This window comes from Chiloscyllium punctatum, chromosome 7, assembly GCF_047496795.1.
Source record: "Chiloscyllium punctatum isolate Juve2018m chromosome 7, sChiPun1.3, whole genome shotgun sequence".
Classification (NCBI taxonomy): domain Eukaryota; kingdom Metazoa; phylum Chordata; class Chondrichthyes; order Orectolobiformes; family Hemiscylliidae; genus Chiloscyllium; species Chiloscyllium punctatum.
Genome location: NC_092745.1, coordinates 68,506,122 through 68,522,865, shown reverse-complemented (window position 1 = coordinate 68,522,865; position 16,744 = coordinate 68,506,122). Strand labels below are relative to the sequence as shown.

The window sequence follows — 16,744 nt, the reverse complement described above, 5'->3', positions numbered from 1 at the left end:
CGCTGAATGAATACTTTTCGTCAGTATTCACTCAGGAACGGGACATTGTTGTCGATATGAATACTGAGGCACGAATAAGTAGAATGGATGGCTTTGAGATATGTAGAGATGAGGTGTTGGAAATTCTGGCAAGGGTGAAAATAGATAAGTCCCCTGGGCCTGATTGCATTTATCCTAGGATTCTCTGGGAAGCAAGGGAGGAGATTGCAGAGCCATTGGCCTTGATTTTTGTGTCCTCTTTGTCTACAGGAGTAGTGCCAGAGGACTGGAGGCTAGCAAACGTGGTTCCCTTGTTCAAGAAGGGGAGTAGGGATAATCCTAGTAACTATAGGCCAGTGAGTCTCACTTCTGTTGTGGGCAAAGTCTTAGAGAGAATTGTAAGGGATAGGATTTATGCACATCTGGATAAGAATGATGTGATCAAGGATAGTCAGCATGGTTTTGTGAAGGGCAGGTCGTGCCTCACAAACCTTATTGAATTCTTTGAGAAGGTGACGAAGGAGGTAGATGAGGGGAAAGCGGTAGATGTGGTATATATGGATTTTAGTAAGGCGTTTGATAAGGTCCCCCATGGTAGGCTACTGCAGAAAATACAGAGATATGGCATTGAGGGTGAGTTGGAGGTTTGGATTAGGAATTGGCTCTCTGGAAGAAGACAGAGGGTAGTAGTTGATGGCAAAGGTTCATCTTGGAGTGCCGTCACTAGCGGTGTTCCGCAAGGATCTGTTTTGGGACCATTGCTGTTTGTCATTTTTATAAATGACCTGGAGGAAGGGTTAGAAGGTTGGGTGAGCAAGTTTGCGGATGATACGAAAGTCGGAGGAGTTGTAGACAGTGAGGAAGGATATGGCAGGTTACAGCGGGATATAGAGAAGCTGCAGAGCTGGGCAGAAAGGTGGCAAATGGAGTTCAATGTAGCTAAGTGTGAAGTGATTCACTTTGGTAAGAGTAATAAAAAGATGGATTACTGGGCTAATGGTAGACTACTTGGTAGTGTGGAAGAGCAGAGGGATCTTGGTGTCCATGTACACAGATCTCTGAAAGTTGCCACCCAGGTAAATAGTGCAGTGAAGAAGGCATATGGCGTACTGGCTTTTATTGGTAGAGGAATTGAGTTCCGGAGTCCTGAGGTCATGCTGCAGTTGTACAAGACTCTGGTGCGGCCGCATCTGGAATATTGTGTGCAGTTTTGGTCGCCATACTATAGGAAGGATGTGGAGGCACTGGAACGGGTGCAGAGGAAGTTTACCAGGATGTTGCCTGGTATGGTAGGAAGATCCTATGAGGAAAGGCTGAGGCACTTGGGGTTGTTTTCTTTGGAGAAAAGAAGGTTTAGGGGTGATTTGATAGAGGTGTACAAGATGATTAGGGGGTTAGATAGGGTTGACAGTGAGAACCTTTTTCCACGTATGGAGTCAGCTATTACAAGGGGGCATAGCTTTAAATTAAGGGGGGGTAGATATAGGACTGATGTTAGGGGTAGGTTCTTCACTCAGCGAGTCGTAAGATCATGGAATGCCCTGCCAGTAGCAGTAGTGGACTCTCCCTCTTTATGGGTATTTAAGCGGGCATTGGATAGGTATATGGAGGATAGTGGGTTAGTGTAGGTTAGGTGGGCTTTGATCGGCGCAACATCGAGGGCCGAGGGGCCTGTACTGCGCTGTATTGTTCTATGTTCTATGTCTCCTTAGTATGCTCAAGGAACATCTAAGGGGAATAGCAGAGATTTGAAGTTGCTCTATTGATGAGCAAATTAAGTTATTTAAGTTTTTCTTCAAGCAGTTTGTTCTTTGATTATCACTGGATGTTGAAGAAAATGGTTCTATGGAAATATGCCTAGAAATTTCTGTGTGAGCATATTTGAAAACAATGAACCTCAAATCTATATGAATAACAAATATTTTTTGTGTTAATAGTTGTTTGGTAGTACAGAACTTGTGTTGCAGAACAAAAGCACGTTTTGTCAAAGCTTTTTGTACTCAAAAAAACAATTTGCAAAAAAAACTAATAAACAGGGAAAACAACATTTCTACTTATGAGTCAAGAGTTCTGATTGGCCGGCTAGTGTAGCTTCCATACACACAAATGTGCCCCACTACGAGTCCAGCTGACAACTTAAATTGTTTCTCACCTTAATTCTTTGCACACTCAGGGATTATTTATAAAACATTGTCCAATTACAAAATCACATCTAATGTTGAACGCTGTTGAGAATTTTGCAAGTGCGGGGTGGTTGGGTGTACAGTCAGTATCAAAGGGATAAGCAGTTTGATGTGATTCACAAGAGTCTTTAAGATGTATGATCTACTCACCTAGTATCCCATTACTGAAGTTGATGTACCACAATCGTCATTTATGATGGGCAGATGTGTTTTTTTGATTTGTTAGGAATGAGCTCCTATTGCTACTGCATACAACAATGTTAAACAGCTAGCTTCGCCTGTTGAAATATCTTGCAACTAGGCACTTTTCAAGAGAGCTTTACTCCCATTCATGAGTTTGTACTGTGTACAACAAGAAATGATCTGATCATGGTTGCTCTTATCCCACATTTGGCGTAAGCAAACAGGAATCTTATTAAAATATGAAATTACTTTTGTTTACTTGCACGTATAATGAGAAACATTTGACAGACTTGCTGCTGTTAAAATGCCAGTACTGTCGGTTCTGCTATAACGCGCATTTATTCCACGTGAATTGGATTAATATGATTGAAGAATTTCGACCATTATTTGTAGAACGTGAGCTCTCCTTACCTTTATTGGTTTAATGTGCCTCTGGCCCCATTAGTTTAAATGGTACAGCTGTTGCACAATGTTCTCATAATGTGAGATTGCACAAGGACGGAACTATCATGTTATATCAAAACTGACTGTATATCTTCGTATGTTCATGTATTTGTCCATTGCTTTTGGTAAAATGTGAAATAGTAGAAGGATCCACAGACAAGCTGGTTAATGCTCCTCATCACCTTAGTACCAGCCAGTAAGGTGATTAGACTTGTATTAATACATGGGAAGTTTTGTGGGATTCCACGCTCCATTAATCCATGTGTTGGCATGGAGACTTGCACGGCTGTCACTTCCCAGAGCTGCCAGTTTTGAACGACCACCTTGGCTCACTCTGTTATCCATGATTTTTTTTCATTCACTCATGGGATATGAGCCAGCATTTGTGCCTATCTGTAGTTGCCGTTAGGAAGTTGATGAGTTGCTGTTTTTTAATCGTTGCAATACTGTGGGTATAAGTGAAGGGAATCCTGTGATTTTGAGCCAGTGACAGTGCTGGAACTGCAATGTACTTCCAAGTCAGGACATTGTGTACTAAAACTAGAAATTGTGGATGATTGTGTTCCCTTGCCTCTGCTGCCTTTGTCCTTCTAGGGTGCAGAGGTAGCTGTTTAAGAGGACTTGGTGATTTGCAGCTATGAATCATTCAGATGGTACATATTACAGCCACTATTTTGGAGGGACTGAATGTTTCAGATCGTGCATGGTGTACTATTCAGCAGGCTGCTTTGCCTTGTTTGCTGATCTTGTGTTGGAGATGAAGTTACCCAGGTTTGTGAAGAGTATTCTACCACACTCGTGACTGCTTTTTGAATGGTGCACAGGATTTGGGAAATCAAGAGATGAGTTATTCAGCACAGAGTTCCCAATCTCTTATAGTCAGTGTTTATATGGCTTGTCTAGTTATAATTCTGGTCAGTGAATACCTTCAAAATTTTTAATGGTACATGAGTATCTGAGTCCTGTCTATGAATTAATCATTATGAGTTTTCTTTTTTTTTTAGGTAATTGCACGCACAGAAAGCAATTTTACAATAGTTGCTTTCTCTGATGAAATGGTTCCAATACACATCAGTTCAGAAATGACAATGGATGAAGTATTTACTGCCATGCATGCGGTAATGTAAAATCCTTACACTTATTAACTTCAATTGTCATAGAGACTACGAGCTTGATCCACATTGGCCTATCCAAAATCCTGTATTTTGCCCGCTTTGCTAACTTTATTCCTGTAATTCTAAAAGTTAATAGTAATAGTTCAGCTGTGGATGAAAGATTATTTCAGAACCCACATAAATATGGGATTCATCAAGTATCTTTAAAAATTAAGCATTGTATTGTTAGAAATAAACTTTCACTATATAGCAGCATGAGTATTAGTGCAAATTAATTTAGTGAGTGTTTCAGACATATTTTTATTCATTCAGTTCAATGCTCAGTAGCTTGTAATGCATACAGGTACACAAGCCTTTTCAAAAAGTCTTGGGGCCAGTTGTTCTTTAGAATTCGGAATTTTTCGGATTTTGGAATAAATGACATTTTTGCAATGAAATTTTAAAAATTACCGAACAGCAGACCAATGTGTGACTAGTATAAGCGCTGAGATACAATTGATGCCTGCCTATGCTGGGCCATGCCACCACGTCACAACAGACTGACGTGAGTTAAGTGGGTGTGGAGTTGCATCACCTGTTTGCCATGCCAAACAACCTTGTTATACAGAAAAAAACTTCACGAAAAATCTTCGGATTTTGGAGCCTTTCGGACTTCAGATAAAGGATTGTGTACCTGCAATACTTTTGATGTGAGGGTGTTGGGTGCCAAGATTTTTGTGCACATGTTGGTCCTAGTCCATAGAAATCCTACAGTGTGGAAGCAGGCCATTTGACCCATTGAGTCCACACTGACCCTCTGAAGATCATCCCACCCAGACCCACCATATCCCTGTAACCCTGCATTTCCCATTGGATAATGCACCTAGCCTGCACATCTTTGGATTGTGGGAGGAAACCAAAGCAAATCCACATAGACACTTGAGGGTGAAATCGAACCCAGGTCCCTGGCACTGAGGCAGCAGTGCTAACCACTGAGCCACCATGCTGCCCAAGTAATTGCATGTATTTTCCTGGCGTGCCTTCCTTTAAAGTTTAAATATGCAGTGGTGTTTTTCTCCCACTCTATTTTGTTTTTTAAAATTATAATTTATTTGGACTATTTGTCTCTTCAGTTTTCCCAACTTCTGCTTCTTTTTCACACCTGAAAAGAATGTTTTGTTTCCAATTATAAAGACGACTTTGAATTTTTTTTTAAACAGGTCCCTTTTGGTGCCACAGACTGTGCTCTCCCAATGTTGTGGGCTATTAAGACAAAAACTGTTGCAGACATGTTTCTTGTCTTTACTGATAATGAGACATATTATGGAAATATGCATCCTGCAGATGCTCTAAGAGAATACAGAAAGGTGAGAGAATTATCTTACAGTAATCTTACAATGGAACAATTTTTACAAGGCAGTGAATATTAGATTTGAGAAATGTGAAACAAACTCGAACGTTGGTAGTGTGCAGAATTGTTAGAAATGTGTAGTAGCTGCGATCTAAAGTTAGGAAGGTGCCACTGTAGTCTGTTGCTTGAAATGCATTGCCTGGTTCTGCAAGAAAGTGGAGCTATTGGGAACAGCACTCCTGGATTAGAGGGGGACCAATGGTCAGATGTCCTTTCTCTAAATATCAAACGGCAACTGCTAGTTGTATGTTGGTTACTTGAATAAGGCAAAATTAGGCTTGGCTTTAATAATTTCCACAGCTGGATCAGCTGCCAACACACTTCATCCAGCTCAATCTGAACAATAACCATTTGGCTGAAACACCTAGCATGCCCAGCAGCTGAGAAACTTTAACGCTGTAATAAAGTTTAACATTTTTAGGAGTGAGGATGGAAATTTTCAATTTGGTGTAAATTGTTTATAATTTTCTTTTTTTTTTAAATCCAGAAATGTATACTAACATGATATGTAATAACTTGACACTTGGAAGTTCACTAGAAATTGAGCTAGCACAAATGGCTCTGTAGAAAAATCTAACAACCAATGTACTGAACCATCCTGACCAGTAGAATCAGCTCTTTACTCTAATATGCTAAGATATTGGCACTGACAAACATTGGGAATGCTACAATTAATACAACTATACAAATCAGGAGCAAGGGTAGGTCATTGAGCCCCTTGAGCCTGTTCCACCATTGAATAACATTGTGGCTGATCTGATTGTAACCACAGTCCAAATTCCTGCCTACCATTCATAACCTTCAAAGCTTTGCTTAACAAGAATTTATCTACTTATGCCTGAAAAAATATTCAAAGATTCTGCTTACAGCATCTTTTCAGGGAGAGTTCCAAAGGTTCGTGAACCTCTGATAAAATATTTTGCCTAAACTTTGTTTTAAATGGATGACCCCTACTTTTGAACAGCGATTCTTAGTTGTGGATTTTCTGATAAGAGAAAACATCTATGGGGAAGGCAATGGCCGAATGGTGTTATTGCTGGTTGTTAATCCAGAGACCGAAGTAATGTCCTTGTGACTAGGGTTCAAATCCCACCACAGTTGATGGTGGAATTTGACTTCAGTAAAAGTCTGGAATTAAGAGTCAAAGGATGTCTATGAATCCATTATCAATTATTGGAAAAACCCATCTGGTTCACTAATGTCTTTTAGCGAAGGAAACTGCTATCCTTACCTGGTCTGGCCTCCATGTGACTCTGAACCCATAGTTGATTCTTTACTACCCTCAGGGCATTTAGGGATGGGCAGTAAAAGGTATCCTAGCTAGTGTCACTCTCATCTCTGCAAAAATAAAATCCACATCTCCCCCGTCAAGATACTTAAGAATTTTATGTTTCAATCAGCCTCTTACTCTTCTAAACTGCAATGGATAGAAGACTGTGAAATCTTTCTTCATAACTCAGTCTGCCTATTCCAAGTATTAGTCCAGTGACTCTTCTCTGAAACGCCTCCAGTGCATTTACACCCTTCTTTAAGAAAATGACCAATAATGTGCAAAGTACTCCGTATGTGGTCTGAACAGCATTTTGCATAATTGAAGCATAACCTCCTTATTTTAGTAATCAATTCCTCACAATAATTGATGATATTCTATTAGAATTCCTAATTGGGTGTTGTACCTGCATACTCTTCCATTTCCCGAACTACTTGCATCTATTTAGTGCCAACACCATTTGTGATTAGCACAAATTGTATTGCAATGAGGAGAAATTGCTTAAGTGAGCAGGGAATTAGAGATGTCCCTCAGATATTTGTTGTGCATTCAAATTAATACAAAGAATTTGGCTATTCTGTTCTCTAGATCTTGCAGCTGTTTTCCATTTACATTAGCAAATGCTGGTGTCCAATATTCAGGGTACATCCCAACTCTTATTTAAGGTTGCTTGTGAAGTGTGATTTCAGCAAACCTGAAGTAACATGTTGTACTAAAATGATCTTTGATCTAAAGATTAGGCTACCAATAAATGTCTGAACTAGGTTGAAGTAAATGCAACGTTCACTTTACAGTCTTCCGTCAGCATCAACTCTTTAATGGCATACCAGTATTATCAATGAGCTCGCACTTATGCCTCTAAACAGAATCAATAAAAAAGGTGATTTTCAATGATATCTTCAGGAAGCTAACCGGGTTAAAGATGCTATTTCTAGAAGTACTGCCTGTCAAAAGTGATCAAGTCTCTGACAAGTAGTCTGAATGATTGTTCCCAACCATTCAGAAAATCATTGAAAGATTGTGACCCCACAAGTATATTTACATAATTGCATGATGTAGCTATACTATAATTAAAGGGAAGGCAACTCCATTGTAGCAATTGAAGCTTTGTGCTTCTTGAGAGAAATATTGCCCATATTGTTCTACAGGATGAACACAGCCAAATGTGTCCAAATAACACCTATGATTTGGTCATCTTGAATCATTCAAATATAAAACACTGGAGATGCCAGAAATTTGCAATCAAAACAGAAGATGCTAGAAATACTGAGAAATCAAGCAGCATCTTTAGAGATATATTGATTCATATTATCTTTTAATTGACAGGCTTTTGTTTGCTTACTCTTTTTTTTGTTTTTTTTTGTTACAGAACATGGACATTCCTGCCAAATTGCTTGTTTGTGGATTGGCTTCAAATGGTTTCACCATTGCTGACCCGGATGATAGAGGCATGCTGGATATTTGTGGTTTTGACTCTGGGGCTCTGGAAGTCATTCAAAACTTTGCATTGGATTTGATTTAAGTATTGGAAGAAATCATTGAATTATTTAGTCAAAGAGTAATTACTCATCAGGTTTCCAAGACTGCATAAATGAAATACACACATAATGGGTTGCTAGGTTCTTGGTAGAGTGCCTGTTTGAATTAACAAGACACTAAATGGCATAGGAGAAAGTGAGGACTGCAGATGCTGGAGCTCAGAGTCGAGAGTGTGGTGCTGGAAAAGCACAGCAGTTCAGGCAGCATCCGAGGAGCAAGAGAATTGACATTTCGGGCGTAAGCCTTTCATCAGTAACGTCGATTCTCCTGCTTCTCGGATGCTGCCTGACCTGCTGTGCTTTTCCAGCACTATACTCTCAACTATAAATGGCATGATCTGTAATTGGATTTCAAGAATGTTCTATCAAAGCAAATTGTTTTTAATTATAGTTTGCTTTCAACTCTCCGCTGTGGAGGCATTTATAACCTTAACTAGAAACATCTAAGTGGAGTGGCAACTGAAGTTGTGCTCTCTTTGTTTTTGTTCAGTGGGTTTAAATGAGACCATGCTGACAGTAAATGGATTATTTGAAATAGTGGAGAACTTTTCTTAAAATTGTAATCTGTTACTGTGAACAGGTTGACAAAAGTTGAGACGTTTCAATCATGGAAATGGGTTAAGTTTTGAGGAGGATTAGGTTATGAGAATGTTCTGAGACAAGAAATACTTGTAACATATTATACTTTGTAGGTCTTTTAATAGTAGTTCCATGAAAAGAACTTAAAAAGGATGAAATGGGCATTAAGGTCAGTGTGAATGCAGTAAATTGGAGTTTATTATGGGTGGATTGTGATAAATAAAGTAGACTTTGAATGGTAAACCTATGTGTAAGTATGCCTCTACTTTCCAAGTTTCTATTATTCAGCTGACAGATAGTTTTAAAGGACAGTCATAAATGTCATAGCACAAAAATAAATTCTCCTAAGTTCACCAGCAATTTCTTTCCTTATGTATTTTAAACTCTAATAGCTGCTGTCATTGAGGGTTTGGGAAAAAGCAAGTTGACAATTAAGGCAACTCAGTGAGATGAAGTTACTCAATGAAGATAAATATCATTTTGCAAAAAGCAATGTCATTTCACTGATAGTTCACTTTAATGACTGATGTGTTCTAGTCCATCTCATGTATTGATAATAATCTAGAAGGTTTTAACTGTGGAGTCCATAGCAAACAATGAATGTAAGGCAGAATATTAGTCATGCAAATCATCTTGTTGTTCTGAGTCACCCTTTTGGATTTTGAGAGCTCACTGCAACATGATCTTATTTGAAAAGAATATCAATGTGAACAGTTAAAAGTTATCACTGTAATAACACTTCAAAGCTCTTTGGTGAACAATGTTTGCCAGGTGAAATGATCTTTGTTTGTTCAGTATAAGCTGTTATAAGCATGTTTTTGGTGTGACTTGAACTCCAAACCTCACTAGAGTGTGTTTTTGAAAGAACAGGATGCAATATTATAATATTATGTATGTAAAGCAGAGGCATAAGGGACCTATATGAAGATGCCAACATTTCCATATAATAAAAATTGGGTTGAGAAAGTAGTAAATGTTTTCAGAATAAGCTCCGGACAACTTGAATCCATCAAATCCTGAAAATATTGACAAATTAGTTTATTTTTAAACCGGAAGCTTGTGCAATTAAAGTTAGGTAATAAGTACCATACCTTTCTGTGAACTTCTATACATGATATTTTCCTCTGCTTTTCTCCTAAAGTCAGTTCCTCTAATATGTGCCCCTGCCCGCATAGTACTGGCAGTAAGGGATATTATATGTACATTTGAACAATGTGCATAGTCTGATTGATTGTTTTGTCAGGGACCTGACAAGAAAGCTTGATTGCCTAGCTGATTTAATGTCTCTATACATGTATAAAACTAGCAAAACCTATCAAGAGTACCCTTACAGTCCTAGCTAAATAACTACAGACGAAGCCTAATATTTCCTTGTCTTTATAAAACCTGTGAAGATGTTGTTGCAGCCGCCTGTTGTGAATATCAATGAAACTAGTGGGAAAATGTAATTAAAATGCATACAGCACAAACTGGTAATATTGTAATGATAACATTTCAAATATTGATGTCTCAATCTTGTATGTTTTCAGCCAATTGTTCAAAACACTTGATAAAGCAGTGGAGCTGATGTGGGTGGATGATCTGGACATTTTGTGTTGAGTCAGTGTCTTAGTAGCCACATGCTATGCAGGTAGGAATAATTACCAATAGTTAATGGCTATGCTGGTTGTCATTGATACCTAAAGAAGGCTTGGAGCATCCTGCATTTTAATATACTTGTTGCTTTTTGCCTGATACATGATTGATGGAAATCACACTGTGAAAGGCATTGTAACCAATCATCCAGCTGTTTGGTTTAGATTCATCAGAACAAATGAGACTATCTTTTGAGTGATGTTGGTAAAGAAGTGGAAATGTGGCCAGGCCTCTTACCTGTCACTGCCTGACAAATCTGCCCAGAATACATGCATCCAAAGAAAAATGACATAACAGCATGTTAAAATGTCATTTGACAGATTGGGTCCAAAACGTATTGGGGCAGGTAGGCTCTTGAAGATCTCGTGAAAATCACGATAAGGAAAAGTTATTATAAAGAACAGAATAAAGAACTTTATAACTTAAGCCTTGAAAGATTGACCAAGTACTGCCATGGTATTTTATAATAAAAGCACGACTGGATTTCATTGCACAATTTAAAATGAAATAATTAGACAGAAAATGACTGAGAAATTACTGGGTCTAAAAGCCAATGAAATTCCCCAGACATGCAAGACTGCATCCTGGAGTTTTAAAAGAAGTGGCTGCAGAGATGGTAATCATTGGTTTTGATCTTCCAAAAGTCCCTAAGAGGTAGAGGTGGTCCCTGTGGATTGGAAGATAGCAAATGTTAACTCTTTATCCATTTCACAAAAATATGAAATTGTAGGTCAGTTAACCTGATAAAATTACTGTAGAAAATGCTACAATATATTCTTTAAAGATGTGCTGAAGGGCATTTGTATGATCACAGAGTGAAAAGAGGTTTTATGAAAGGGTAATAGAATGTGGGCATCATTAGCAAGGCCAGTATATGTTAGTAATTTCTAATAGCTGTTGAATTGAGAGGCTTGTTAGGTCATTTCAGACAACAGCTAAGAGTCAACTTTATTGCAGTGTGTCTGGACAAGTGTATATGCCAGACCGCGTAATGATTTCCTTTCCTATAGAATGAGTGGAATGTACGATTGAGTGAACCAGAAGTCACGGTCACAATGGTTGAGACAAGCTTTATTTTCCAGATGTATTCATTGAATTTAAATTCTACCTGCTGCAGTTGTGGTATTTGAATCTGTCTTCCCAGAGAATTAGCCTGAGCCTCTAGATTATCTCTCTACTGATATTGCTACTACATCTCTTTCTCCTCTTGTGTTTGACAACACTGTCAGAGTTTTGAAAGATAACTAGCAGCATAGCTAAATAAGCCAGTGGATATAGGATAAAGATTTTCATGAAGCAGTTACTAAAGTGCCACCACAAAGGTGGTTGAGGTTAGGGGATTGGGATTAATAAAATAAAATGGATTAAAGAGTGATTAATGGACAGAAAATGGAGATGGGCCTATTCAGAGTGGCAAACAGTAGGATGCTACAAGGACCAGTGCTTGGGCTTCAGCTCTTTGCAATCAATATCAGTGACTCGAATAACAGGATCAAGTGTAAGATAAGTTTGTCGAAATAAAAAGAAAACTGGGTGAGTGGTAAATTTCTTAGCTTTCTACTTGAGACGCAAGGATGATGCAAAAAGGCTGTGAAGGAATTGGATGACTAAATAAGAAAGAAAGTGAAAGATGGAGGATAAATGTAAGGTAGGGCAACATTATCTTTGGAAGGAAGATCAGAGAAGTAAAATATCTTTGTAAATGTGAGACTAATAAATGTTGATGTTGAGAGGAATTTGAGTGTCGTTGTATGTAAACCACAGAATGTCGATATGCCGGTACAAGAACAAATTAGAAAGACAAGTTGTATGTATAAGAGTATTACAGTCCTGCAGAAATTATACAGGGCTTTACGGAGACTTTACCTGAAGGAATGGGTACAGTTTTGGTCTTAGCTAAAGAAGGATAATATTGTCTCAGATGAAAAGCAATGAACATTCATTAGTTTAATTTTTGAGTTGAGAGGGCTGTCTTTCTGGCTATGGAGCAGATGAGGCCTTTATTTCTGAAGTTTAGAAAAATGAGAAGTGTTTTGAAATTGAAATTGTTCAAAATTCCTAGAGGGATGGACAAGATAGCTTTGAATAGTTGGAGAATCTAGAACTAAGGTTCATGGCCTCAAGATGTGTTTGGCCATTTAGGATTGAGAAATGTATTCCTTCATTGATAATTGTCTAGCTGAGAGACCTGTCAGATGCTCCATTGATGGATGTTTACAAAACTGGAGAATAGATTTTTGAGCACCAAGGGGGATGAGTGAGATAATGAAGTTGATGTTAAGTTCAGCCATTATCTCATTGAAAGATGGGACAGACTCTAGAGGTTTTATGACCTACACCTTTTGGAGTTCTCATTATCATTAATCAAATTAAAATCTGTTTTAGGATACAGAATTAGAGGGGGACATAATAGGAGTATTTGCATGCATGCTGATCAAAAAAAGTCCAATTTGCAGAATTTCAGAAGATTTTCTTAAAATCAACTCCAGACAGAAGTCCACACTGTTACATGATGCATGCATGTTGATCAGGGCAAATGTCTAAACTGTAGATTTCAAAAGATTTCCTTAAAATCAACTCCAGACACATGTCCTTATTGTGTTTATGAAAGCTGCAGTAACTCAAAAGTTGAAATCTTCCTTGAACAATAATTTGGGTCACAGGCTGAAATCACAATCACATTTAGTTTGTTAACATTTTATAACATTGTTTATTGGTCTTGATCTATGGCTCAGGAGAAAACATTATTACTCCGATTTCATCATTAAACTGAAGAAAGTGCTGCACTGGAAAAATAATGAAAAAGAACACAGCAGCAGAGAAAGGCAGGCATTAATAACAAAAATGTTCCTGTGATTGCATTGAATTTTGTCATCACCCAGCCTGAACCAAAATATCTGAATAAAATGAAAAGTATACTATGTTCTATGCAAATACTCAGGTACTTATATGTTTAAAGCCTATGACTACTTAGTCAAGCTCTTTACATTCATTTTCCAAAACCAAAATTTTGACATTTGGAGATTTGGTTGCTTACAAATAAACAACTTGCAGTATTATAATCTATATTTGAGATTTGATTTGACTGTTTATGACAACAACTTGCATTTGTATAGCACCTTTAGCAAAATATCTCAAGGCACCTCACAGGAACGTTATCAGAATAACAGAAGCTGCATGTAATCTCTTGAAACAAAATTGAGCATGTAAGATACAATTCATTTCTATACTTAATATAAATTTTTGAATTTTCTCATCTGCTTTTGTTGATTGCCTTTATGACAATTGATTATCTACTTAATTTGCACAGGAACAGATTTTCCTTGTTCTTCCCGTTTTTTAATTAATAACAATTTGCTGTCATGTTTAGCAGATTGTAAGGCAACATTCTGAGCTTGCCTATTTTGCTGTTTTTAGTTGGCTATTGTTTGCAGGTATTCCTGTCCTCTTGCATTCCAAACAGTTTCTTAGGTATACAAATAGCCATTTGTAAGAGTCAAAAGTAATTCTCAAAAAAAAGTCACGTTTTTCTGATGTGTGTAAGACAAAAAGCTTTGACAAATGTTTTTTCAGCAAGACTCAAATAATGTTTTGTTAGCTGCCTGATTTCTGCTGATCAAGACACTTTGTAGGGGGGAGGTGGTGTCTGTGCCTGTTTTCAAAATTATTTTTTTTTTTTTGGAAATGCAAATACAACCCTTTGTACTTTTGCAATATTTTGAACCTGACCAAAGTATTAAATAGGATAATAAAATTGTTCTTTTGTGGTTGTTGCATCTGAACAATATAAAGTTGCCACTGTCTGGGGAGGAGAGTGACTTTTATTTGTGAACAATAAAATGCAAGTTTGTTAATGGTTCTGCACTGACACGTATGTCCCCCTCATCAATTCTTTTGATATACAAGCATATCACTTATACCTCATCTTTTACATCCTTATGTAGAAAGCTTTGTGAGATTGTATGGTTTATTCAAATCAATTTCACATTAGCAAGGAAAGTAACCTTTTTGTATTTTTAGCTGATTTAAAATTAAGATCAATAGTAACCTTTTAAATATGACTGATCAAGTCGTACAATGATTGTAGTAAATAATGCTGGCATTCAAATGGTTTTTGTATAACTTGCAGATTTAACTTTGTCATTTTTAAAGTCTGTACCACATGGATTGATGAAAACAGGTCTTGCCACTGGCAAGATTCTCTCTACAAAACCCTATGCATATTGAACGAGAACACCTTAAATAAGGATAAAGTTTGGTCCAACTTTTTCTTGTTCATGTAAATGTAATGTCACACTGAACTTTGGAACTTTGTCTGTGTACCTAATCGCAAAATTTACCAGGTGTCAATTTAAAACAGGCTACTGCTGTGTCATTTCTAGAGCTACTCTTTCCATAAAAGTTTGATGTTGCTACTTGAAAAGACAATTAATCACTAACACCACTTGTCAAACTAAATGTGATGATGCTGTAAGAATATGAACATTACTGTAAACTGCCTTTACATCAAATGTACACTTTTTTTGTATTCTTTAATCCAGTTGAAATAAAGTGTTAGGAAAATAAGTAATGCTATGATGTTTAGAGCCTTTTTTGTTGATTTGTTTCTCTCCATAGTGCAACGCCACTGAGCAACTGCGCAGGCAGGTCAACAGCTCCTAAACTTTTAGTAGTTCTTTGCTGTAACCTAGGAAGTCAATGAATATGGTCAAAGTGACTTTCAAAGAAGAAAACTCCTCGTTCCTCAGGGGTAAAGTGACCAACTTGCATACCGAGCAAGTTTAATTTGTTCTTATAATTAAGTAATTTATCATAAACAAATACTTTTTAGAATAAATCTTGCTAATCAGTCTAACTGGATGTCTTTTAGTTTGCCTGTTTATTGCACAAATAATGGTGAACAAGGAATAAAGCTTCTGTTTGGTTTTAAAGAAGAATGCAGGCTCCTTCTGTGGCAGAGTTTGGACCGCATTCATTCACCATGTCCAGCAGTCTACCCTTGGAATGGAGTAGAACAGTGTCTGAACCACCACCAATGCATGTCCCATTTATAAACACCTTTGGAACCTGTATAGGAAAATAAGTGTTGAGTAATGCTGTGTACTTTTTAAAATTACATTCTTGTTTTCTCTGCTTTCTCACCTGAATTGCATCATATACTTTAACTGTTTATGTGAATGCAGCTGAGGACAAGTAACTAAAATATGCACAAATAGAAGCTCTCCAATTTTAGGCTGTCTTGCCTTTTTCCAGTCTACAGCTCTGCTGAGAAATTGGAGTTCCTCAGAGACTGGCTCCTGCAGATTTGTGAATTTTTTTCTTTATGCTTTATTTTTACCTTCTGTTAATTTACTTTGGAACATGCAACCTTCCTTGGTTCCCCACTATCATTTCTGCCAGTAAGCAAAATTTGGGGTGCGGGTGGTCATCGGCTCAAATGTGCAGACAGACAGCTGAAGGAAGTGGGCCTTACCAGTTCTATTGCAAACTGTTTCTCCATATTTGAATTCTGTGTGTTGCGGTCAGAAGAACATGCAAAGGCAGAAGAAATAGTGGTTGTAGATTTTATATGTTCTTCAGCTAATGACATTTCCTGACTCCTTGATTTGTAATCCTAAGACATTGTTAGAATTTGATTTGGCTTGTCCCAAGTCACATTGGACCATGTTTACCCAAGTCCAACTCTTCTGATGGTGAGGTGGTGTTGTGGTGTTGAATATTTAAGGATGGTAGTGATGGTAGCTTATATGAAATAATATGCACATATGATTTTTTTAAAAATAGCCCAACTCCACACCAAAACTGACAATATTTCTTGGAAATTAAGTAATCAAATCAGAACTTTTGAATTTAATAAAGATGTATAGTGTGGGTAGCCTTGCAAAGGCAAAATTGTTTAAATGGTGGAACTCTGAAAATCAATATAAAACTAGCTTGGAGAGAGATGGCAAACTATGAAAATGTGAATATTTCAACATTACCTTTTGTGGAATTCACAATAGTCAGATTCAAGACATGAGAAAACAGAAGAGGAGCAGCCAAGAGGAAAGAGATCTACAAAGAGGAAGAGCTGGAGAACTTTTAAGTTTTGCAATCTAGAGAGAAGACAATTAAGATGAACCATATTAAATTGCACATAATGGGATAGATAAGGTAAACAGTGATAAATTATGTCAAGCCAGGTCATCAATTGAATTAGTGTGCGAAAATATGTCAAAAGGAAATTCGACACTGAAAAATGTTTGGAATAATTTTGTTGCTGGTGAGTAATCATGACTGTGATCAGAATACATCTTGTTGCAGTGGGAGAGCTTTGGGCATTCCAAGAACAGACTAATGTCAGATAGCATGGATTGGTGGGAACAGCAGTTTGAGGCAAAGAGGAATTTACAGGAGTCCAGGGGGTGTGATGGATGGCAGTTATAAGA

The 16,744-nt window shown here is 37.5% G+C and overlaps 1 protein-coding gene across 4 annotated transcripts in view; it reads left to right on the top strand.

Moving 5' to 3' along the window:
* Window positions 1–14,886, top strand: part of ro60 (Ro60, Y RNA binding protein) — a 47,646-nt gene extending 32,760 nt beyond the window's left edge. For all 4 annotated transcript variants that reach the window (XM_072573905.1, XM_072573908.1, XM_072573906.1 and 1 more), the window contains 3 exons: window positions 3,794–3,907; window positions 5,104–5,250; window positions 7,934–14,886. In XM_072573905.1, coding sequence (XP_072430006.1) covers window positions 3,794–3,907; window positions 5,104–5,250; window positions 7,934–8,086 — 414 coding nt within the window. In that variant the 3' untranslated portion in view covers window positions 8,087–14,886. The remainder of the gene's footprint in view (window positions 1–3,793; window positions 3,908–5,103; window positions 5,251–7,933) is intronic.
* Window positions 14,887–16,744: the final 1,858 nt, after the last annotated feature.